This window comes from Mytilus trossulus, chromosome 1 (assembly GCF_036588685.1).
Source record: "Mytilus trossulus isolate FHL-02 chromosome 1, PNRI_Mtr1.1.1.hap1, whole genome shotgun sequence".
NCBI lineage: Eukaryota > Metazoa > Mollusca > Bivalvia > Mytilida > Mytilidae > Mytilus > Mytilus trossulus.
In genome coordinates, this window is record NC_086373.1 from 106,399,241 (window position 1) to 106,426,216 (window position 26,976).

Consider the following 26,976-nt stretch of genomic DNA (forward strand, 5'->3'; position numbering starts at 1 on the left):
GTAAGCAATACATAAAACCATCATTTCCATCTATTTAAACTTATATTGGAGGGGAGGTAACTCTAGCTAGAAACCACATTATCTATTTAGTTGAAAATTATGTGTTGTGTTGTTATTGTAGTTTTGTATGTACCTATTAAAAAAAATCAAAATTATCTAAATTAAGATTTCTGATTTTCCCTTTATCCTTCAATGCCAGTTTAATTTGGTAAACATAATGTTTTAGATTATCATACTAAATCTTTGTCACAAAAACATCAAACTTCATCTTTATTTTGATGAAGTATTTTTATTTGGATGGTCTCTTCTCTTTGTTATTTCCTATCAAAATTTTTATCACTGAATTAGAATTTTTTTGTAGAGTTCCTCCTGATTTTTGTTTAGAAATATCAAAGCAATTTCTTATTGAAACAAAATAAATGCTAGCAATATTGGAAATATAAAAAAGAAAATGTGGTATGATTGCCAATGAGACAACTATCCACTAAAGACCAAAATGACACAGACATTAACAACTATAGGTCACCGTACAACCTTCAACAATGAGTAAAGCCCATACCACATGGTCAGCTATAAAGGACCCCGATAAGACAATGTAAAACAATGAGAAAACTAACGGCCTTATTTTTGTAAAAAAATGAACGAAAAACAAGTATGTAACACACAAACAAACGACAACCACTGAAGTACATATATTGGAATAAGTGTATACTTCATTGGATGAAACACAGTGGAAAAAGAAATGAGATTATGTTTCAGGAAAAAAAATTAAAGGAAGATTTAGGTGAATGGCAGTATATGAATGACGAAAATTAAATATAAATATTGAAAGTAAAATAAAGTGTGTTGTTAATGCTCCATATGATGTGGATGTGTATTGTGCAGGTTCTGATGATTTGTTATTATTTTCTTCATTTATCTAACAAGTTTTGTACAAATACCAGAGTAAAATTGTTTTAAATCACCACAAAAATATCTGTAGACAAAATAGGACAGTCACACCCCTTGATTTTGTACAACCGGACAACTTTTATAAAACCACTACCATTCCTTTTGTTTAGGAGAAACAGTTTTGTATAATAGGGGTAAAAAGGATATTTGAAAAACCAACCCTCTTAAAAATTCTGTAGGTGTAAATTTATTACTGTTGAAAAAGTATTGTCACAAGGGCTTTATGAAAGTATTTAGATATCAACAACCATGGTTTAGTAAAATATTATAACATTTAGTCATGATTTAATTAACTTTCTTATTCACAACCCTACATTTTTTCAGTTAAAAATATCAAATTGTTCCTGCTTTTATATATAAGCAAACATTTTTCTTTCAGAATGAATTCTTACAATCACATTAAATTGATCTGATTATATATGTTATTGTATATTAAATCTATTCTGTTATTAAATATTTATATAACCTTTTATTTGACAAATTGAATAACTAATAAGTACTGGCAATTACATATTTTCTTTTCATCATTAAATACTACAGTATACATTATTATAATTTCTAAGTGTCTAATGTAATCTTCATAAAATGCTTTTAAAATCATGCAATCTTCATTGTGTTAAATAAGTTTGCAAGGGAAAGTTTTATTTGTCAAAACAGATTAAGCATGAAAATAATGAAATGTGGTATAATGACTTCTACATATTTTTTATTTGGATTTTACAAGTAAATAAAGTTTTCCAAAGGCCTAGCCCTACGTGTTCTCCTAAGTCATGAATATAGACAAGAGTTATGTCTCTTTAGACATCATGACTGAATATTGTTTAATACATTTAATAATTTTGATACAGGTGGATTAAAGCATTATAAAATTGAGTTCATGTTGATGGCTGCTGAACATAGGAGAAGCAATATTTTCACAAATTATGTCTTTTTCATTAGGTGACATAATACGTCAATATTATGTGAAAATATTGATAGTTTTGTATACTTCAAATCTTTAACTCAAGTGAGGATTAACCTACATTATCTGATAAATCAAATTAAGTACAAACCATTACCTAAAAAGAAATTTGAACAAGCTCAACCACGCATTTTTCACTAGTTTTCACTTAGACATGGGTTTTAAACAACAAACTTGACACCTTTAAATAAAGCAAATGTAGATAGATAAACCAAAAATTCTGTCCAAATCTTTAAAATTGTCTGCACACTTTTAGTAATGATACATGTATTTTGTGTACTTTAGTTTTTGTTTTGCTAGACAAAAAATAAACACATACCCTGACCATTTAAGTAATACCTTACTCAGAAAAGATTAAAGACAGCAGTCCACCAATACATGAAAATCAGATAATATATGGAGCTGTCAATATACATGATCTTTACAGGCATGTATATTTAACCTTCTGTTGAATGAACTTATAAGGAATAGCTTGAACTTTAACCACAGACATATATCTTTACCCTACTGTATAGTTATTTCATTCTTAGAAATTCTTTGAATGAACTTATAGGAAAAGTTTGATCTTTAAGAACTAAAGTATCTGCTAATAGAATATTACTTGACAATAACACATCAAGTATATTTTTATTGATTTTCAAGGATTCCTGTTTTGATGAGAATCTGTTAATTTTTAGATTGATTAACACCTACCATTTCCATAGCAATGGTCTTTAAGAAATAGGCCTACCTTGAATATTTATAATTCTGGCAAAACTACCATAAAATAAGCTAAGTTGTCATGCAAAAATATGAATTTTTGATACAGTAATTTGGTTTGTGACATTTTTTGTTTAAGCTTGAATTTGGATATATTTTTGTTGAGTATGCGAGATTTTGTGATGGAAGCCATACATGACAATCATGTATTCCGTCGTCGTCGTCGGAGGAGGCAACACTCTAGTTCAATCTGTGGGTAAAGTGTTTTATTTACACATTAAAATCTTTTTCAAACATTCTTGGAATTTTATAATAGAAATTGCAAGAAGCTTTTTTTATGATAAAAAAAAAAAAACTATGTATCCAGATTTTTTTTCATTTTATGTATATGTTACTGATGATTGCACTTTTGCAGTAAACATTGACAAAACTGAGTCAAAGTTTAATTTTTTTCAGACATTAATAAATTTTTCAAAACTTCTTAGAATTTTTACCATTGACAACAGTAATAGCCAGCTCTGACAGGGTTTGACACAGTCTTTTACAATTTTTACAAAAGATCTTACCGATAGGATTAATGATTTCAGAGATATAAAACTTTTCTGATAAATACACGCATGTAAATAATTTTAACAAGAGTTGTCTTTCTTTCCCTTCTAGCAAAATGAAAAAGTTTGTTCTAGCATCTTTAGAGTTAACTATTGAGATTAAATATTGTTACATGAAAGCATAATTATAATTTTAATCTAAATTGAGTGTTTGTCTTACTTACTGATACACCTCTAAATTTTCCCCTCAATATATTTTGTGTGTTGATTGTGTTCAATGAGATATTAGTTAAAGATGACGTTGTATACCAATGGAGTTCTTCAATGGGGTTAAACACTGGAAGAAGCTTCACTGCACAAAATCACCTACATGCATATGGGCTGCATTATTAGAGAAACATTCTGCTGTTTTTCATTCAATTCATTTTTGTCCAAAAACATTGGCTATTTTTGCATTGAAATTGTAATTTGGCAGGGGATGATAGCCCTTCATATCTAAGTTTAACCATTTAATGGAGTTATTTTCCTGCTAACTCTGATGGAACAATTTGTGATCTGGCAGGGGATGATAGCCCTTCATATCTAAGTTTAACCATTTAATGGAGTTATTTTCCTGCTAACTCTGATGGAACAATTTGTGAAAATTATGTGGAGGATCACTTCTTATAGTCTCTAAAATAATCGGTTAGACCGCTTGTTTTGTCATGTAATACAATTATTCAATCAAGTTTTGAAATGAAACAGTACCGCTGATATATGGTTTTATTTTTCTTCTTGCACTTTTATCAGAGTATAAATAAATTTATCCCAAAGGACTATTTGATTTCTAAAAGTACAAATAGCATCATTTTCCTCATAAACAAGCATGGCAGGCAACTTATGTTTTACTTTGTGATTTTTAAAAAAATCATATCTTCATCTAGCCTGAGAACACAGTTATTTCGTAGTGCATTTCTTTTAGACAATAAATTCAAATTAAAAAAATCGCACCTGCTCTTTCTCAAATGATTTTTACAGTGTAATGTACTACCAGTGAGACAAATAATATCAAAATTATAGAAACTTCTACCAGCTCTAACTCAAAATATTGACAATTCTGTGTTAAGGGGGTGTAAAAGTCAGTTTGACAGCTTCAGACATGATAAAATTTGACCTTTTAGAACTGGACCAATTCACTACTTAACATAAAGATTCAGCACCCAAATTTTTTGGACATGTAATATCATCCCCCTTCTTAATATTTCATGCATTTAATATCAAGAAATAAATTGGGAAAGTGTATCAAGTAAAACATGCAAGTAATACACTGTTTACACTAGGGACTATATTCGTAGACAACGTAAAACCAAAGGACGATAACTGTGTCCTTGGACCATCTACTAAGATCTCATAAAATATGACAATAGAATGGAAAACTATCAATTAGCTTTTAATACCCACTGATTCCGTATTCCCTGATGATTTTTGAAATGTGCAATAATTGAATTCTTTTTTTTCAAAGATATAGATTTGTTTGCTGTAGTGACCAAAGAGATGTTAATGTTTGTGTGTGTAAGCATAAGTATAGAGTCTTGAGCTAATAAATTCTACATGTACCAATAGAAATGTATATTTGTCTTTTTACCATTGTACTTTGGTCTACAAGAATAAAGATATATATGCATTGTATTATCATATATGTCACATTCTTATGTAGAGCTGAAGATAGATAAATAATACTATTAAAATGATAATCAAATTCTGTACAGAAATCCAATATGGTGATTTTAAATAGTTTGTATGATTTCAAAGTCATTTTAATTATATTTTTTGGTTCTCATTTCACAAATTACACTATAGTGTTATACATTTAATTCTGAGATAAAATCAAATATCTTCTAAACCTCATAAAAGGAAGTGCTTAGACCCTTCTCTGACACCAAAACTGTCCAATTTAAGTTCCATTTAATGTTTTTAGCCCTCTTGTCTCCAGGTTGTGACGTCAAACTTAAACTTCTTAAAGGTTTTATAACAATTGCGTGACCCATATAAAAAGTGAGTCAGATTAAAAAGTATTGAATAGCTAAGTATTAAATGTTTTGTTTCGAATCGTAAAGATCTTTACAAATATACAATTATAAATAATTAATGCGTTGTTACCATTGATTAGTTAGGTCATAAGTACATTGGCATAATTATTGTCTTTGGCTTTAACTTTCTTTTTTATTGACAAATTCACGAACGATTGACGATAAATTATCTGTAATTATTGGATACAGTTTGTAGATGTAGTATTGTAGACTTAATGGAGATATCGTGTACAGTAAATCTTGTTGGTTAATTCCGTGTAACAGTGCTGACTCTGTAAATCAATACAACCGACTCTCGACAGAATTTGTACCGTGTTAGTCCAATAATCTTCTCATTTGCAATTCTTTCCCTTCAAATAATTGAGCTGAGATATAAAAAAGTGGATTTGCGTCTTGAATGTTTAATCAAAGAAAATGGTAAAGAAATCCATTGGATCAATTTAAATAGACATAACTCATTGTAGTTCCGTTCGTCAATAGTTATCGTGAATTCCAGAACACTTATTGACAGAACGTTTGTATAAAGTACAACATCTGCCTCATATTCGAAGGACACCAGAAAATCGGTGATTTTATTTATTATCAACATTCGTCAAATATCGGATTTTTATTGACATTGAATTCTGCATAGTCTGTCTTGTGTAAAATAACGGTAGTTCTAATATGGAAGATTTCAGACATGTGATATGTGATAATTTGTGTTGGATCCAACAAATTATATTTCAGCTGTTTCCTCAGAATTACAGGATTGTATGATTTGCTGGCCACTGGAATTTATTTATTGTAGGCCTTCTAAACTGCCATCACGTTTTGTTTTAGCCCAGTTATGCAGAAGATCGTTCAGTATTTGACTCCCCATTTTAAAAGCAATGGGTGCAATGTAGTCAATAAAAAACAAAGAGATCGTGATCGAAATAACTCAAGACGATTTTCTACTTGTTTTAATTCCAGACATGCTGATGACCTTATTGTAACCCCTTTTGCACAGATCCTTGCCAGTTTACGAAGTGTACGCAACAACTATATATCATTAACCAATGTACAGGCTCCAAGAGAAAGGTGAGTACACTTATTTATGCATAGGCAAAGATTCTTGAAACTATATGACATTTACTAATGCTCAAGCGAAGTGAATATATTAAATGGCTGCTTAGCTTAGTGGTTCCAGTTTGCTAATATATTTTATTTTAAGGTTTACTGAATAACATGACCTATGACCCTAATGAGAATCAACTGAATAGATATAATAAAATGTGGTATGTCAGAGTGCCAATGTGACAACTTTCGATATAAGTCACAATTTGTAAAAAGTAAACCATTTTATGGTCTTCAAACCAGAGCCTTGGCTGACACACCAAACAACTAGCTATAAAGGGCCCCTAAAATTACTAGTTCAAAACCATTCTAAGGGGAAAAACAACTGTTTAATTAATATAAAACATGAAACTTCTTTTTTCTTATGTATGACTGTAGGGTCAGTAGTGAGGATCAACTGAAGCTTTGTTTTCTTATGTATGTTCCACACTAGGACTAGGGTCAATGCATGTGTTGACAAGGAATACTTAGAATGGTTTGAGTTTGAGTACGATTCTTGTTCACCAGGAATACTTAGAATGGTTTGAGTTTGAGTACGATTCTTGTTCACCAGGAATACTTAGAATGGTTTGAGTTTGAGTACGATTCTTGTTCACCAGCAACAGTTACAATATGGTGTAGTTAAAATACAAATTATTTCAGGAAATTGATCAAAGACAAAGTTTTAAGCCTATGATTGATACATTGGGAATACCCATGTGAGGTGAAGTTCTAATATGAAACACAATGACCATCTTTTCCCCCCAAGAGCTATCAACTTTGTTTGTGTTTGTTATTGTAATGATTTAACACTAAAATTCAAACTATGGTCCTTTGGTATGATTATGACATTAATTAAAGCTTTGTTATCAAGTTGTTACTGGTCTAGTTTTTAACATAATGTGCTATGTTTTTCATATCATGTATCCTTATTCAAATTAATTCGCAGGATATTAGAGAGCTTATTACAGTATGATTTGAATAGTTTATATAAGTATAGAAACTTATGTGACAAATTACTTTGAATAATTGATGAAGTGTAGTGATCTAGAATCAGGACAATTCCTCAGTGAATTAAATTACTATGCATAGTTTTTTGTTATTTTATGAAGAATATTTGTAATTTTAATTTTGTTTTATATTTTTTGTCTTTGATTTTGATGCATGGTGGTGCTGGTTTGTAGTTTTCAGAAAGTTCAGTAATATTCAGTTAGATAGTTATCTGGTAGATTTCTATTTCAGACCTGTCATTATCACTGTACTAGTACAGATTTTTGTTTAGGGGCCAGCTGAAGCATGCTGTGTTGAAAACCCATTAGTGGACTTCAGTTGTTTTTTTGCTCTTCGGTCAGGTTGTTATCTCTCTTTGACACATTCTTTACTTCTATGAGGACTGTTCTTTACTTCTAGGACTGTTCTTTACTTCTATGAGGACTGTTCTTTACTTCTGGGACTGTTCTTTACTTCTGGGACTGTTCTTTACTTCTAGGACTGTTCTTTACTTCTATGAGGACTGTTCTTTACTTCTATGAGGACTGTTCTTTACTTCTAGGACTGTTCTTTACTTCTAGGACTGTTCTTTACTTCTAGGTCTGTTCTTTACTTCTATGATGACTGTTCTTTACTTCTAGGACTGTTCTTTATTTCTATGAGGACTGTTCTTTACTTCTAGGATTGTTCTTTACTTCTAGGACTGTTCTTTACTTCTATGAGGACTGTTCTTTACTTCTATGAGGACTGTTCTTTACTTCTATGACTGTTCTTTACTTCTAGGACTGTTCTTTACTTCTAGGACTGTTCTTTACTTCTTGGACTGTTCTTTACTTCTATGACTGTTCTTTACTTTTAGGACTGTTCTTTACTTCTAGGACTGTTCATTACTTCTAGGACTGTTCTTTACTTCTAGGACTGTTCTTTACTTCTATGAGGACTGTTCTTTACTTCTAGGACTGTTCTTTACTTCTATGAGGACTGTTCTTTACTTCTATGAGGACTGTTCTTTACTTCTAGGACTGTTCTTTACTTCTAGGACTGTTCTTTACTTCTCCGACTGTTCTTTACTTCTATGACTGTTCCAATTTATCCAATCGTTCAGTCTGTTCATAAGTGTATTATCTAGTGCTGTATTTGGTTGGTTCACATTTTATCTATCCAGGGTGTAGAGAGTCTGTTTGATAGGTTCACAATTTATAATAATTGTGTTTGTGGTTAGTTCATGTTTGAATCCATTGTTTGTATGTGGATGGTTCACATATTATATAATCAATGTGTTGTATTTAGTTGGTTCACATATTATATAGTCATTTTGCTTGTGGTTTGTTCAATTTCTATCTATCCATTGTCTTGTGTTTTTATGGTTCACAATTTAATCCATTGTGTTGTGTTTGGATAGTTCATATTTTTAAATCCATGTGACATATATAGTTGGTGCACATTCTAATTCATTGTTTTGTTTGTTGTTGGTTCACATTGAAATCCATTGTGTTGCTTTGGTTTGTTCACATTTTGACTCATTGTTTTGTTTGTTGTTGGTTCACATTGAAATCTTTTTATGTTGTTTTTGGTTTGTTCACATTTTGATCCATTGTTTTGTTTGGGGTTAACACATGTTTTCTGTTCAGTAATCTGTTTGTTGATTATGTGGTTGATTGACATCTTACATATATTTTGTGGTTTGTTTAAAGAACAGTTTTATATGCTATGTCCTTGTTTGTTGAAGGAATTGTGTTCATGGATAGTTTGGTTGCTTCACATGCTGTGTCCATGGATAGTTTTGTTGGTTCACATGCTGTGTCCATGGAATGTTTTATGGTTTCACTAATTTTAAGTGTTACAGACTTCTGTGTATGTATTCTGTTCACTTATTTTGTTGTTGATTTACATGATACGGGAAGCCTGTTGTGTAAATATATCTATGTGTTGTGCTAGGCTCATTCTGTATTAGCATTTTGTTCATGATTTCTTCTTTGTTCACATGATGTATGAATTCTGTTGTGAGCATTTTGTTCATGATCTCTAATTGGTTCATGTGATAAATGAATTCTGTTGTTAGCATATTATTCAGGATTTCAAATTGATTATAAGAAGATGTGGTATTTCAGTGCCAATGAAACAAATCTCCATCTAAGTCACAATTTGTAAAAGCAAACCATTATAAGTCAAAGTAACGCCTTCAACACAAAGCTTTGGTTCACAGAAACACTTATGAACCACTTCAACAACCACTGAACCTCATGTTTCTAATTAGTTTACATGATATTTGAATTCTCTAAGAGATTGGAAACCTATTGAAGTTTTGCACCTTCCATTTTGTTGCTGTTTACAATTTTGTTTTCATCTTTTTAAATGCTCAGCATAGCCCATTCTTCATTTCTTAAGAAACAACCTGCAAACGCCAGCCATTTCAATCTTTGATCCTTAATTGCAATATAAAATAGTTTTTCGTAGAATTATTTGCTGCCAATCAACTGTCTTTGTGTACTAATGAAAAATAGATTTTATCTAAAATAAACAAAAATGAGAAAGATTGATTGTTTTTGATAATTAGAAAAGTTTGTGTGATTGATATGTCTGAAGTTGAGATTAGGTAAGTGGACAGACCACTGATATTGATGTTCTGGTAACAAACCTGCTGATGAAAAAAATTTGTTTCACGTCATTCTGTTCTAAAATTAGATACCTGGAAATAAGATATGACTATGTTTATACCTTAAACGTAATTATCAATGGTCTCTAGTCATGTAAATCTCTATAAGTGATGAAATAATGAATATAAAATCATAAAATTTCACCTGAGTGTGGAGATTTGTTACTGTTAGTAGTCATGTTAGCATGGTTTTTCCCTTGGATGACGACAATTGTTTAATTGTCTTTAGATAGTCACGTCCTGCAATTATAGAAGTGCCATTGCAGCCAGGTCAATAGAATCTATTTATTTTTTATCTTTATGATAATTTTTTGTTAGCATTACAGAATCATGTGAAACAAGCATGATCATTTCACTAAGAAATATGCTGTGTACAGTCACTTTACTTAAATTAAAGTGTTCAACTTTTTGTCTGTTCCTGCAACTTGTAATGGGATTTTCTGATTTGGGGAAGAGGTAAAGCTAGCAATTAATCAATAATAGACCAGAAATTATGGTTAGATTGAGATTGTTATTACTGTTACAATTGATGAAAAGAGAAAAGGAATTAGTAGGTTAAGTTGGTTTGTTTGGTTTGGTGGGAGGGGGGGATAGTATTTGCATTTTGCAAACACTTATTTGGAAATCTCTATCAGCTTTAATATACATTTGAATAAAAAGAAATAAGTGCCACACATCAAAGTAAAAACAGTTAAACCATTAAGACATCTACAGTGCAACTGTTGGTTTTCAAATTTCTCAAACTATCTTCCTTCTTAGCCTAAGCAAGTGTTGCCAATCCTGATTACGAGTCTACAGTATTCCCTTTTAAACCCGGTTTAACCTAACCTCATTTTGTACTTGTACCCAGTCAGGTTGAAGGAGTCAAGTATGTGGTATACTTTATTTCTTCCTGTATACTTCTTCATACTGCCACTCGACTTTTTAAATTCATTGAAATGTTGTCTTTTTACTCTCTTATAGATAGGCCATGTGGATTTTTATTTCCTTTTATGCACTAGGCTAGTTTTAAGTGGTTTTGAACATTTTGCTAATTAATATTATAAAAACAGTTAATTCAAATCAACTTTAGAATATTTGTTTCTGTAGTTAAATAATGCCCCTTAAAGAAATTAATTCAGATTTGTAGAGTATTAATTTATTACATCCTTGGACAATATTCTACTTTTTGAAAGAAAAATAATTTGGGCATCACTTTGACCCATAAAATATTTGTTTTAACTCGTTTAAGATGATAACTCCCATTTCTGTGTAATTAAGTAGGAATTTTAGTAAACGTTTTCGTGTTTTAGAATTAAACAACTTAGGCTGTCATCAGGTGTTGTAACACAGTGGCATGCTTGGCTTATGGCACAAGAAAATTTGAATGAAAAGAAAAGGCCGTCTTTGATCTTTGTACTTCTTAGAGATCTCCATTTCCTGAAGCTTCATTACGAGTTACCGATTATGTAGCACATCTATACACGCTACAGAAATCTGTAGGCATCTTGTCATTTGAAACACTATTTTATTTCAAATATGATCATATTATAAAGTATTCATTGGAGTCTTTGATGAGCCAATCCTTGAAGCTTCTGAAGTTTATATCAAAGTCCATCAGTAATGTCAAATAACTTCATGTTATCAACCTCAGCTGACATTGTTCTACCTTATCGTGCGTCTCCTGGCACACTGTAACGTCTTTCATGCTATCGAAAGGAAACAGAAATTGTATACGTTGTCTTATCATCTGTCACGAGACAGTTTCTGTATTAAGTATGATAACTTAGAACGGGGAAGCTAACGAGGTTCTAATCACATATAGAATGGCCGTTCAAATTGATCATATATGGTTGGAAAGCATCAACTCTATGACTTGGAAACTATCAGATGGATGAATGCTTACCTAGACCTTGGGGTAAATAGGAATTAATGAGATGATTGCACAGACAACTTGAGCTTTAAATGCCCAGGATAAAACAATAACAACTAGGTATTGATTTTCTCCAGAAACAAGATAACATTTCAATGTATTTATTGTAAAAAATATGATTGATTTTTGATGAGAAAATTAGTGATTAGACATAGTTTGCATTGATGTGGACATTTGTCATCAGCCTTCTTGTTTGGAGGATATCTGAAGTAATTTAATTATGTCAACGGACAATGTTTTCCATCATTAGTAGTCTCAATTGATTGTGTTACATTTTCTTATGGACAGTTCGTCTATGACAACAGTCGCCATTGATTTACTAAATTGATTTGGTGTACTGTAAGGTGTTGGCAATTTGTTATTTATGTTTCTTTATGCAGCCAAAATCATTTCTTTGTTTGTTTATGCAGCTCAGCATTTCTTTGTTTGTTTATGCAGCTCAGCATTTCTTTGTTGGCCTATGCAGCTCAGCATTTCTTTGTTGGCCTATGCAGCTAAGCATTTCTTTGTTTGTTTATGCAGCTCAGCATTTCTTTGTTTGTTTATGCAGCTCAGCATTTCTTTGTTGGCCTATGCAGCTCAGCATTTCTTTGTTGGCCTATGCAGCTAAGCATTTCTTTGTTTGCCTATGCAGCTAAGCATTTCTTTGTTTGTTTATGCAGCTAAGCAATTCTTTGTTTGTTTATGCAGCTCAGCATTTCTTTGTTTGCCTATGCAGCTAAGCATTTCTTTGTTGGCCTATGCAGCTCAGCATTTCTTTGTTGGCCTATGCAGCTAAGCATTTCTTTGTTGGCCTATGCAGCTCAGCATTTCTTTGTTTGTTTATGCAGCTCAGCATTTCTTTGTTGGCCTATGCAGCTCAGCATTTCTTTGTTGGCCTATGCAGCTCAGCATTTCTTTGATGGCCTATGCAGCTAAGCATTTCTTTGTTTGTTTATGCAGCTAAGCATTTCTTTGTTGGCCTATGCAGCTCAGCATTTCTTTGTTTGTTTATGCAGCTAAGCGTTTCTTTGTTTGTTTATGCAGCTAAGCGTTTCTTTGTTTGTTTATGCAGCTCAGCATTTCTTTGTTTGTTTATGCAGCTCAGCGTTTCTTTGTTTGTTTATGCAGCTCAGCATTTCTTTGTTTGTTTATGCAGCTCAGCGTTTCTTTGTTTGCCTATGCAGCTCAGCATTTCTTTGTTTGTTTATGCAGCTCAGCGTTTCTTTGTTTGTTTATGCAGCTCAGCATTTCTTTGTTTGTTTATGCAGCTCAGCGATTCTTTGTTTGCCTATGCAGGTCAGCGTTTCTTTGTTTGTTTATGCAGCTCAGCGTTTCTTTGTTTGTTTATGCAGCTCAGCGTTTCTTTGTTTGTTTATGCAGCTAAGCGTTTCCTTGTTTGTTTATGCAGCTCAGCATATCTTTGTTTGTTTATGCAGCTCAGCATTTCTTTGTTTGTTTATGCAGCTCAGCGTTTCTTTGTTTGCCTATACAGCTCAGCATTTCTTTGTTTGTTTATGCAGCTCAGCGTTTCTGTGTTTGTTTATGCAGCCCAGCGTTTCTTTGTTTGTTTATGCAGCCCAGCATTTCTTTGTTTGTTTATGCGCCCCAGCGTTTCTTTGTTTGTTTATGCAGCCCAGCGTTTCTTTGTTTGCCTATGCAGCTCAGCGTTTCTTTGCAGCTAGATGTCTGAGAGATTTAAGTTGCTATATATTGTCATTTTCTTTCTCTCTTGATTATGCAGTGTAAAATGTAATTCCAAAGCCTTGAATTGACCTTGAGCTACCTGGATGGTTTGGTACAAAATCTGAAAAATGATGGGTTTAAGTTTGTCAAAAGAAAAAAAAATAGTTTATAGCTTGTTTTCTTTGATGTTGTTTTTTCAAGTCATTTAAGTTCAAGAGTTAAAAGTACAATATGTTTTTTTCAAAACTTGATCAATAAAATGTCACTTAGATATACATTGTAATAGACAGCTGTTTGAATTTCACCAAGTCTCCTGTCTTCCATCAGTAATTATACTCCACGCCATGAGTTGCGGAGGGTATAATGTTTTTGACCCGTCTGTCAGTCCGTCCGTCCGTCTGTCAGTCCTGTTTCTTGTCATCGCAACTCCTCTCAAACCACACAACAGAATTTCACGAAACCTTTTCAGATAGTAAGGACATCCTGTGTAGTTGTGCATATCGATGGGAAATTGCGATTCAATTTTTTTTCTAGGAGTTACGCCCCTTTGAACTTATTTATTATAATGTACTACTGCAACAGTTTGTCATCGCAACTCCTCTCAAACCACAAAACAGAATTTCACGAAACCTTTTCAGATAATAAGGACATACTATGTAGTTGTGCATATCGACGGGAAATTGCAATTCAATTTTTTTTTCTAGGAGTTACACCCCTTTAAACTTTTTTGCTTCAATGTACTTCTGCAACAGTTTGTCATCTCAACTCCTTTGAAACCACACAACAGAGTTTCATGAAATTTTGTAGATAATAAGAACATACTATTTAGATGTGCATATTGGCAGGAAATTATTTTTTCTTATACAATTTTTTTTTCTTTCACTTATTTAATTTCTCCAATGACAATGTGGGGACGTGGGGTATGTGAGCGTGCTCACTAAGGTTCTTTAATTATGTTATAATGTGGGTGGCATGTACTAAACAGAATGTTTCCGTGTATGAGGTTTTATCTCCATATAGGTATATAGAAGCAGAAAAAAAAATATATGAATTAAGGTCACCAACTCATCATTCAAAGGGAAGTTCTCAAATTAAGAATTCCAAAAACAACATCCAAATAAGCCATGTAATACAAAGGCTGTAGCACATCATTATTTATGGATTTTTTAAAACAAATATAAAATGGTTTTTACAACAAAAACTGACTTTGGTAAATCTTTTGATTGATTCATTATTGAAATAAAAGTTTCTTTAGGAAGCAATATAACATGCTTAAAGAAAATCAATGGTTTGGTTTTGGAGAAATGATGAGTAATTATATGGATGTCACATTTTTAAACTTGAAAGAATTATTTGTGGTCCTCTTCTCTTTACCCTGCTTTATCGACAATTTGATTCTACCATTTTTACTGAAATAATTAGACATTGAACATTCATTTTAGTAATGTGGAAAATGCATTTTGTGAATGAAAGTCCCCTAATGCCGTTTTATAGAAAGCTCCCAAACTTGGTAGGATTGTTTACAATTATGTACACTTGACCATATTGAAGCACCATTTTATATTGGACCATAAGTCCAGAAGTTATGGGACTGTTTAGCTATGGCATAGCTACTTTGTTCCTGTTGATATATGCAGTAGATTTTTATTTAGGTTAATGTAATCTTTCTTTGTATTCAAATGAGTTGCTGATTTGAAATTTAAAAATAACAAGCCCTTCTTATGAATTTTCAATATTAATTTGAAATTTGTCTGTTTTCTACTTGAACTCACAACGTTTATAGAAGTGGTGAATAAGAACAGTTTTGATTGAGTACAAATAATGTTTTACAAGAGAACGAAGCAGGTTGGCCATTCACAAACACATTTACTCTACATAATTTAACATGTTTAATTGAAATATATGTTGCTTTGTACAACAGCTTGTGAAATCCTAGATACATATAGAAAGAATAAGTGTAGAAAACGCCTGACTATTAAATGTGATTTCCTTTAATGATTTGGAAGTATGAGACATCTATGGGTTGTAGATACGGCAAATATGATATGTATGTATAGCCTTCTAAATTATTGAACATTTTATTTTGTCTTTAGAAACTAGTGGTCTTGTATTGAACATTTAGTGATTTCACCTTGACAGCTTGTATATTAATAAGCTAAAGTAACATATGATGGTGAATATTGGTATAAAGTTACTTTATAAGAACTGACTCGATGTGGTTTCCGCTACTTTTGAAGACTTTTGTTTGTATGCATACTGTGGTTTCTGAGTGGGGGAGATGCTGTTGTTTAACTGATGAAATATTCTTAGACGTCAGCATTGAATGACAAAGGGTTCAACTGTTATCCAATCTAAATGTGTGCTAATTGTTGGATACTCTTAGAAATTGTTTCCTCAAGTCTCTTTTTACCAGGTTATATATTTTGTAGTTATTCAAATTTTGATTGCAGTTTACAGTTGTCTGCAAGTTCATGCTTTAATATGTATAAAGTTACCCCTTCTTGATTAGGAGAGAGGTGATGTGTTACTCCTTTTTCATGGTAATACCCCCATAAGTTGAATCTTTTTTGGAGTTCAAAATTTTCCTTATTTTAAACCACCCAAGATTTTCATTCTATAGTTAGACAATATTTATAATCTAAGGTTAAAATGCATTAACAAATACCAATACACATGTGGTGTGTAACTGTTGGTTGACATGATTTCTGTACCTTCCACATATATTTGATAAAGTTTAAAGATGTGAAATGTGGATAAAAAATGGCTGGAAATGTCATCAAAATGTGTTCCATTGAAGAGTATATATGGCACTGCTAGTAAGGATACTCTGTGACTTTATGTTATTTGGTGTTTTGACATTCTTCCAGCTGTGTACATGATTATACTTCATTGATCCACATATAAATCTGTAATACTGTTTTCATGTTAGTTGTAGAGACACAATCTATCTTTTCTATAAAGCTCAGCGGTCTTTACTTGATTTTTCCCAGTTGGGTACAAAAATCAATGGTTTTTCAATAGTTGTAAAGCACATTAAGTTTGGTCTACAGTTATTTCTACCTGTACTGCAAACATTTTCTGATTAAATTAATTACCAGGATTATCTCCCCTAAATCAGCGTTCAGAAAGATCAAGGCCTTCATTTATTGAAGCACACGATTGACAGTGGTCCAAACTGAATCAATAATGTTATATGTGAATGTCTAATGGAAATATTTATTTTGTATCAGAATTGTTTGATATGTTTTGATTTATCCCCAGGTTAAGAAAACACCACTTTTACAATTACAATGAAACATATATCAACAGAATTTTTTAAGCTTGAAGAATTTGTTCCCTTTAGACAGGTTAAAATAGTTAAATGTTTGTATAAATGGACTTTGAAGCAAGAAAAGTTTAGAAGGTTTTCTGGTTTTATAGTAAGGATTGAATTAAATTGATTTCACTGTATTGCATCGTCCATTCTGATACAGCATTTAACAGTGTGATGTCCCTTCAAATACACAATTTAACAAGTTTATGTCCCTTTGGATACACAATTTAGCAGACGTTCAGACGCTCTTCTCCTTCCATTAATATAAAATAATAAGATGTGGTATGATTGTGGATGAAACAACTATTCACAAGATACCAATTGAGTATGGGTAGTTGTCAGCATCTAATACAATATAACTCAGTTGAATTAATAAGGGAGTTATACCCTTTACCTTCAAAGTTATTGCAACCAGACATATGACAGAAATATGTAAATTTGATTGCATAATGTTTATAAACTACTTAATCTTTGATAGTTTAACCTTATATCATGTTTCACTTTTTTCCAGATCGAGAGGTGCCTCTAACCCTTCAGGATCTCACATTCATGGTCGAGGTTCAACGGGTCAAGAAAACAACAAAATACCAGGTAAGAATTATCTCCCTTATTAAACTAAAACAACAAACATAATCATCTTTGAGAATATAGTCATTTATAATCTACCATGAAACACGTTAACAAATGAATTTGAAAATATAAAGTCGGGTTTAAGTCCTCTGCAGTTTTATCATGCTTGAATCGTTTGAATTGTGGATTTTGCTAGTGTGTGAAGACATTTCCAGAGATGTTGGAATTCTGTCAAGTGATTAGGACCTGATGACTTTTTACTTCATCAATCAAAGTCTATTTACCAATGTCATTCATTGTTTGATTTAGCAAAAATATTGGAATTTTGCTGCTCTCTTGTCAAATATGACTGTTCCAACAAATTCTTGCTGAACTGCTATTTTTTAAAGTTCACTTTTGTACTATTTTAGGCCCATAGTATACTATAAACCAGAAAATATATCTCATATAGAACACACAGCTATCAATATTACTCCAAAAGGCATTTGAAATTGATATCTTAGCTGACTTCTGAATAAAATTGAGAATGGAAATGGGGAATTTGTGAACGAGACAACAATCCGACAATAGAACAGACAACAGCAGAAGGTCACCAACAGGTCTTCGATTCAGCGAGAAATTCCTGCACTCGTAGTCGTTCTTTAGCTAGCCCCTAAACAAATGTATATACTAGTTTAGTGATAATGAACGCCATACTAAACTCCAAATTGTACACAAGAAACTGAAATTAAAAATAATGCAAGAATGCCGTGTTACCACCATACATTTTACCTAGAGAGTTTTCTGCAGATTTTAAACATTTTAGCCTCTAGTAAAGGATTGGAAAATTGAAAGTAACTGCTGGAATTGTCATTTTACTATTTCTCAATATATTTTTTGATTGGTTGATCCTGTAAATCTTGTTTTAAATTCATTTCTGTTATTGATTATTTATCCTAGTAAGAGCTGGTAGTCGAATCCATACATCAATATAATATCTTTAGAAATAATATGATTCTGAAATTCTGAAAAAGAAGTATTATTGTCAATTGTGAAAATAACTTTTGATTAAAAAAATCAAACAAATAATAAGTCACTATAATATTAAAATATAGTATTCTAAAGCCATTGATGTTGTGGTCTCATTCTGAACAGATTTGTTTTAATGAGAAATTGTAAATTGTTGCCAAATTACTCTCATTGTATTTTTAAATATCCTAATCCATTCAATTTAAAAGTTACTTAGCATTATAATCAGAATGCTGCTAAGATAAAAAAATCTGTTTAAAATGACCCCACACAATAACATACATAGACATATCTCTGACAGGCTGCAGACCTTCTGGAGTTGCTTCCCTTTGTCTGAACATAGATAGACCTAAACAATTATTCAGAAGAAGTCCTAATATTAATTTGCTGCTAAGTAAACAAATATACTTTAGCAGTGATAGATTGTTCCATTGTGTATTAAGAGTACAAAAAGAACAATTATAGCAAGAATTAAAATGTAAAAAAATGTTGTTATTAATCAATATGTGATCAATAATAGATGGAAATATTGTTTTTATACCAATTTCTTAACCATGAGACCTAGAGATTGTACTTTTGGAAAACGTGTGGGAATTACAATTGTTAGAACGTAATAACTGAATAAAAGTGTATAGTAAGAAGTGTCTGTGACAAGAATGGAATCGTTATAAGTTTCTGTGACAAGAATGGTATCCTAATAAGTTTGAGTTTGTCAAGTAGAATAAATTACTACACTAACCCAAGCACGTATAAGATTATTCATAGCTAACAAGCACCTGAATGTTGATTAATTACTTTTGGTTCTGTAACTTTGTACTTTTCTAATTACATTGACATAAACAGATTTAATGAGATCGACAGGAAATATAAACGGGATTAGTACATGTTAGCGTGTTTGATGTTGACATGTCACAAGTCCGTTGGACAATCCTACGTAATTCTTACTATGATAAATTAATATGTTTCAATTGTAAAATATCTTTTATATTGTGTTTACTACAACTTTGTTTACTATGGCTATGTTATAGTAAAATATTGACCCCATTGATAACAGACAAGCTTTGTATTGGGAAGTAAACATCTTCTAACCACCTCCATGAAATATATATTTACGTTTCGTTTTTGTCCAGCTCAGAAACTTTTGTATATTTGATGGTTAACATGTTATACAATATATTAACACACAGCTAGAAACCACTGAACATAGGTCAGGTTGTAGTTGATACATTGCACATAGTTAAATAAATGAGAAACTTGATAAATTTGAGGTCAATAACCATATTACTTGTCATCATTTTGAAATGTTTTTTTCTGGGCCATGTCCTGTTTGATGATTGGGCACTTTGTGAAGACTTTGTAAAGAAAGATACATGTCTTGTTTTTGTTGACAGTTTTTATATTCCTTTAAAGTCCTATTTTATCCCTTTTGCCATTACTTGCCCTGAATAGTTGTTAATCTACCCCTCTGAAACAAAAGAAACATATTTTATTTACACTTGACATGAATGTTTGTGTTCCCACAAACAACTAACATATCTGCTGCAAATATTGTTACTTCAGCTGAAATGGTTCTAGTAGTGGTTAGTAAATCACTTTGTCCAGTAAAGTTTGTATGCTCAGACTTATTTTGTCCAGTTAAGTTTGTATGCTCAGACTTATTTTGTCCAGTTAAGTTTGTATGCTCAGACTTATTTTGTCCAGTTAAGTTTGTATGCTCAGACTTATTTTGTCCAGTAAAGTTTGTATGCTCAGATTTATTTTGTCCAGTTAAGTTTGTATGCTCAGACTTATTTTGTCCAGTAAAGTTTGTATGCTCAGACTTATTTTGTCCAGTAAAGTTTGTATGCTCAGATTTATTTTGTCCAGTTAAGTTTGTATGCTCAGACTTATTTTGTCCAGTAAAGTTTGTATGCTCAGACTTATTTTGTCCAGTTAAGTTTGTATGCTCAATCTTATTTTGTCCAGTAAAGTTTGTATGCTCAGACTTATTTTGTCCAGTAAAGTTAAGCTGTCAGCTTTACTGTTGGTATTGCTGTGTTTGTTTTTTTTTTATCTCACATTAGCTAGAGGTATAGGGAAGGGATGAGATTTCACAAAATAGTTTAACCATGGCACATTTAGGAGCCTGTCCATGTGCATTAGTCTTGTGGGGTTTTTTTTTCAAATTTTGGTTCTATTTTATGTTTGGGAGTTTAGTGTGGTGTCCATTTTGCTTAACTAATATCCATTATTGTTTAGGGGCTAGATGAATCCCACTGTCAGGTGCAAGATTTCATTGCTGCATTGGTGGCCTTCAGTTGTTTTCTCCTCTAAATTTGACCCTTAAAGGGATGTTTACAAAGCAATAAGATTACAAAGGTAGTCTGAAGGGAATGTTTTTTTTATCTTTTGGGGTGAATTTATTCTTACCATGACTTCCTTATATATTTATTATCTGTCCTTGTTATCCTTCATTAAGAATTATTTATATCGTTAATTTGTTAGTCTGAGTAATCTACTTCCTACATGTACAATGCCTACGTTATGCCGACAATAGTCTTATGTTATATAATATGCTATGACCAACCATTATGACTGTTTAAATCTGTACGACAGAGCTAACCAGTAGTAAAGTATTGCCTTCGGGCTCCAGATGATAGAGTGCTTAACATAACAATAACTGTGTTCTACTTTTTACTACATAATGTTACGGGATCATTATTTGTCAAAATGCATATAATTTGTCAAAACGTTGGCGAATAGTAGTGCATATGCATATTGGTATTAGTTAAGCTGAGTTTCATAATATTACAGCAATTTACTTGGTGCATGAACCAAGAAACATGTACTTTTAATTCCCCTCACGGAAGAAAATTGCATAATAACAATATTTTTGTCAGATGCTGGCTGATCGTCCAAACCACCATTGAATTCCTATTCTTTAAACAAAGAACAAATTGTATTCATTGTATGCATGGTGGTATCATTTCGTAATGATTAATCATATTAAACTTTGTCAAACACAATAGTAAAAACAAAACAGATATTCAGCCAATACGTTTGCTATCACCATCATGCCCTGTACAAGCTAAAGGTTCTGATTGAAATCAAGGAATAATATTATGGTGTTTGATATATGAGTTGCTGTTGCTACCATTATTTTTGGAGATTTGACCATTGCAAAAGCAATTTCACTGGCAATTCTGAGCTTTATCAGTAAAACTAGAATGTGTTACCATCAAATCCTTGATTGACAGTGTTAACTCTTCAAACACCATCATATTTTCCTATTTTAATGCAATTCTTGTAAATTGTTTGAAAGAACCATTTGAAATATTCTTGACACACCATTTACTATTATACAATGTTCTTGCTAATGATTCCAACCATATACCATGGAATTGACAGCAGATGTCATCCAGTTATTGAAAGTGCCATTACACATATGTTTCTTTGCCATTAACAGTTCCTCTGGTAATAACCTGCTCTTCCTTTTCAGATGAAAAATACTCACAAATGGCCCTGGATACCTTAGAGGAACTAGACTGGTGTTTGGATCAACTAGAAACCATACAGACTCACAGATCTGTCAGTGACATGGCATCGAGCAAGGTAGGTGGTATATAAGCAAAGCTATGATAGTGAACCTCTCACCATTGCATAGTGAAATCTTGCATATAAAAGGCTTAGTTAGGAACCCTTAAACAATCTTTCATGTGTGGGTAACATGAGATCTCAAGCTCATCTGACATTTCTAATGTTTGTATTGTGATTTGATGTTAGTAAGGAAAGCTAATGTTCAACATTATAAATTTAAATAAAGTTGATCCTAAAAAATCTTACGAGTGAAAATTCCTCTTAATCATGATCATTTCATTTTATCTTACGATAAATTTGTGTGGTAAGCTTTTGGATGCTCCTGAAGAAAATAGGTTACCACATGTATGATTTGACCTACAAATAAATATCTGTCTATCAAGTCATTGTTTTGTTACGATGTGGTATAGGTTTTTCCCACAAAACGGAAGGAAACCACATAAGACTCCATAGTCTCTGAGATAAGTTTTACCTGGGCAAACCACAAAACTCCATCTTATACCTGGGGAAATCTATAGTATTGACTCAGTATTAGAACAATTTGATAATTGATTTAGATTCGTTATCAAATGTAGTAGGATTGTGTAACTAATGTTTTAAAGACTTTAGGGCAATTACAAGTTTGATATATTTTATGGACAATTTTCTTTGTTGATGTGTGGGTTGACCACCATTTGTGTTGTTTTTTTTCTATTACCATTTAGTAACTGTCTTCCTAATTTATACCCAACATCTCTTTTTATTCAAACAAAAGGCATTAATAAAAAAACTTTTATGTCATTCTAAAATGAATTTCATTTTCCTAATCATAATCAACCAAATGTTACGAAACTAATACACAATGCTCATTACCACAAAACAGATCATTTTCGAATTTCGGTTGCATCACTTTTATCATTCTTGAGTTATGTCCCTTTATAATGTGATATGCAAGCAGGGACATCATCTGTGTCTAATGGACACATTTTACATTTATTTTTCATATTTCATATGATAAAAATTAATGGGAAAAAATTGAATAAATTTTGTTTGTACTAATGTACTTTCTGCTGAACAGATCAGCAAGCACACTAGTATATTTGGATAAAAGTATTGCAAGATCATAAAATTGCTTATTGAATATGGTATTGGTAAGAAATAGGACCCTTTACTGCACATGTATACCACTTTTTATATTTTTGTCTTCTATTGTTTAAAACTGTAAACACACAAAAGAGAACCATTTAAATTTAACTTTCATGCTGTTTTCATGCATTCAACATGCACTGGTCACAACTGTTTTTTAGTGAGATTCATATTGCTCAGTCTTAAGAGTTTTATGCTGTGTTTTGTGTACTGTAGTTTGCCGTTTTCGTTTTTAGTGATTGGCAGTGTTAGTTTATTTTCGACTTGTGAGATTAAATGAAAATTTCATTTTGTACCCTTTTAAAGTCATGACACAAACATACTACACGTATATCATATCTTTCTTTGTTTCCAGTTTAAACGTATGCTGAACAGAGAACTGAGTCATTTTGCTGAATCAAGTAAATCCGGAAACCAAATAGCAGAATATATATGTAACACATATCTAGGTGAGTACACCATGTAAAATAGTCAGCATGAAAACTGGAGAATATATATAAAAACATATCTAGGTAAGTCCACTGTGTGAAGTGGTTAACATGCCAACAGGAGAAATACATATCAAATTATATCTTAAGTCATATCTAGGAGAGTTCTCTATGTGAAATGGTCAACGTGCAAACAGAGAATATATATGAAATACATACCTTAAGTTATATCTAGATGAGTACTCTATGGACAACGGAAGAGTAAAGTTGTAATACATCAGAGATAGTATGACCTGACACATACTTAGTTAAACTGACATGTAACATTGCATTCCTAAATTCAGTGAGTACAGACATGAAAAAGGCAGACCAAAACATTTTCACAATAGGTAAAATGTTATAAATTGGCAAAGAAATACTCAGGGATATCTGATTTGGTATGGAAGTACAGCTCCACTCACTGAAATTCCATAGATTTAGTGTTGTTTCAAAACAAACATTTTGATACTGTTTATTAAAAAGAAAAATGTAAATTAAATTATTTTCTATATATTTTTTCACAAAACTTGAAGGTTTTCTGTTTTCTCATTTCTTGACCAATATCTATGTCTGGTTGTGTGCAGTGTGGTAGGGTCAGTTGTGACGACAGCCAAGCAAAACATCCATTAATTATTGGAAACTATCTGCTAATATCATTTCTTAACCCCTTTATTATTTTATCAGATGCATATGTCAGGAAAGAATAATATTTTGCACACAGAAGTAATGGGGGAGGATTCTTGATAAAAGTCCAATATAACGAAAATTTTCTTCAAAGGCAGAAGAAAAAATCATGAAATCATTAGATATAACATTTGTGCCAGACTATCAAATGCATTTTTATACTCATGATAGTTTTGATGTAGTAAGCTATCGAAAGATGTACGTGACATACTGTACATATTATTGAATTTATTTAAAAGTTAAAATTTGAAATCTGTGACGTAAGCAGGATTTATATTTAAAAGATAAGTGTGATTTACACAAATCTTTTTATCCAATAACAGGAGCACATGCAATAAGATATTTTGTAAATGTTATATCTAATTTAAACTTATAGTTTCAAAGATAAATATTAATAAATGTTCAAGATTTTGAGTGCAATTTCTTCTCCAAGTGAAAAAAGTGCTTTAATAGTTAGTATGCCAACTCTTTGATTGTTGAAAATGTTAGGTTCAGTTATGTCACATGAGGTGAAAACTCGTCCTGAAATAAAGTAGAATGTCACATTGCCCCTTTTTCTATAAAATGATGTTGTCTGACATTTTAATGTAAATGAGACAAAAGAGTAGAGTTTTGTATGGTTTACAATTTGTAGGATTTCATCTAACTAAATGGCATCACATAAGACATCTCTATTTCTAGCATTCCTTAGGTTTCATCAAATGTCAGACTTAACTTGATCAGAATTAAACATCTTCTCACTTTAACCTTGTTTTTCTGTACTTTCTTAAACGCCTAGGTTAGAATTACTCAGAAACAAGATGAAAATCAATACAAGCTTTGGATGTATCTATCACCAAGAGATGAATAGGTTTATCACCCCGACTCTATCAGTGTTTCCTTGTTCTCAATTCAACTTCATACAAATGAGATGCAAAACCAATTTGCATATTTAATTACAGATGCTAATTAACTAGTAATAAATTAAATTTTGATGAGCGTTTCCTTTGACATTAGTTTGAAAGCTTCAAAAAAGTTGTTGCTTCAGTGTAATCAAAGTTCTCATTCATAAATTGAGTCATATGTCTGGATCAATCTGTCAAACTGACTATTTATTATATGTAAACATGTATAGTTCTTGTAAAGTTAATGTCTGGATTTGGGATCATTCAAGTTATACTGAAAATCAATGGTATGGCAAAATTAATAAAAGGGAGACAACTAAAAATACTAAGAATGACATTTTTTGCTCATTGATGAAGGTTGTAGGATGATCTATAATTGTTTTCATCCACATCATTTTAATCTCTGGTGGATACAGTTGTCTCATTGGCAATCATACCACATCTCAATCTCTGGTGGATACAGTTGTCTCATTGGCAATCATACCACATCTTAATCTCTGGTGGATACAGTTGTCTCATTGGCAATCATACCACATCTTAATCTGGAATCTCTTTGAAGAGTATTTATCAGAATATTCAGAGATCCCAACCCTCTCTGAAGATGATTAATGACATGTTCAGGAAATCTAGCACACTCTCTGGCTTTTCAATGGAGATCTTGCTAGTTAGCCATATTTATACAGCCAAGCAAGATTGTTTGTTTTCGTTTTGTTTTGGGTTTTTTTTTTTTGGAGAGAGGGTATATTTTAGTATTTTTAACTCTTCAGTGCATCATTCTTGTTTATTATGTAATTCAGATCTTTAGATATAATGAGTGACTTTTCCAATATTCAGCTGCCTTAGGCGGATCCTTGGGGGGGCCCCACCCCCCTTTTCGTGGGAAAAATTTGGTTGATTATATAGGGAATCATTGAAGCATGACTGGAGCAGCACCCCTAAGGAAAAGTTCTGGATCCGCCACTGGCTGCCACTTGGCTCTTGTTTTTATTTGGAGGTTTTTGCCTGCATGATATGGTAATGTCATGTCTATTAAAGTGCATAAAATTCTGGTATTCAAAATCTGTCGATCAGATTGACATTTATTCATTTCTCCCACGCAGAATTGCCATTCATTAATATTTATATTTTTGTAATATTCATAAATGACAACTCTCTAAGTCATGAGAAATATGACATGTACTGAAGTCAGTACACTGATGGTCCATATTACATTTCTTGTGATGAAAACTGAAAACTTTAATGTTTTCTCAATATTATCATTTGTAAGAACACAAGGCCCCAAAAAACCAATGATAATACCCACAAAGTACAGTTAAAATTCCTGGCTTGTCACTATGTGTCTTACCTTGTCAATCTTTGATAAAACAGATGGGTTATGAAAATCAGATGTCAAATTCTAGTTTATATTGATCGTTTTTTTAGATAAAAATCCAAATTTATTACCTTTTGAACTGAGAAGAGAAGTCAAAGGTATTGTTTTAAGTGTGATTTATTTTTTTTATTTTTTTTTGTTAACAATGATTATTGTGACATTTGAGAGTGTAAACTGTTAGTGCCATCCTAACTCTAATGATATCGCATGGAACATGTAAAGTCTTCATTTTCAGACTAATTTAATGTTAATTTAGCTGTGAATATCTGAATTTTCATAACTATCTTAAAAACAGTTTTACATACTTTTTTTTAAGGAATTTGAGTTTTAAGTGGTTTTTTTTACCTAAATGAAGTTATTCATCTTCAGATTTTTTTATGCGGAAATGTACAACAGCTTAAAAACAAAATTTTATCAAATAGATAAATTTTTCTTGGAATGTCATTGTAAGT

The 26,976-nt window shown here is 31.8% G+C and overlaps 1 protein-coding gene across 17 annotated transcripts in view; it reads left to right on the forward strand.

Moving 5' to 3' along the window:
- Positions 1 to 26,976, forward strand: part of LOC134695971 (3',5'-cyclic-AMP phosphodiesterase 4C-like) — a 230,171-nt gene that overhangs the window by 184,238 nt on the left and 18,957 nt on the right. For all 17 annotated transcript variants that reach the window (XM_063557480.1, XM_063557511.1, XM_063557487.1 and 14 more), the window contains 4 exons: positions 6,180 to 6,287; positions 17,350 to 17,429; positions 21,895 to 22,007; positions 23,473 to 23,566. In XM_063557480.1, the coding sequence (XP_063413550.1) occupies positions 6,180 to 6,287; positions 17,350 to 17,429; positions 21,895 to 22,007; positions 23,473 to 23,566 (395 nt within the window). The remainder of the gene's footprint in view (positions 1 to 6,179; positions 6,288 to 17,349; positions 17,430 to 21,894; positions 22,008 to 23,472; positions 23,567 to 26,976) is intronic.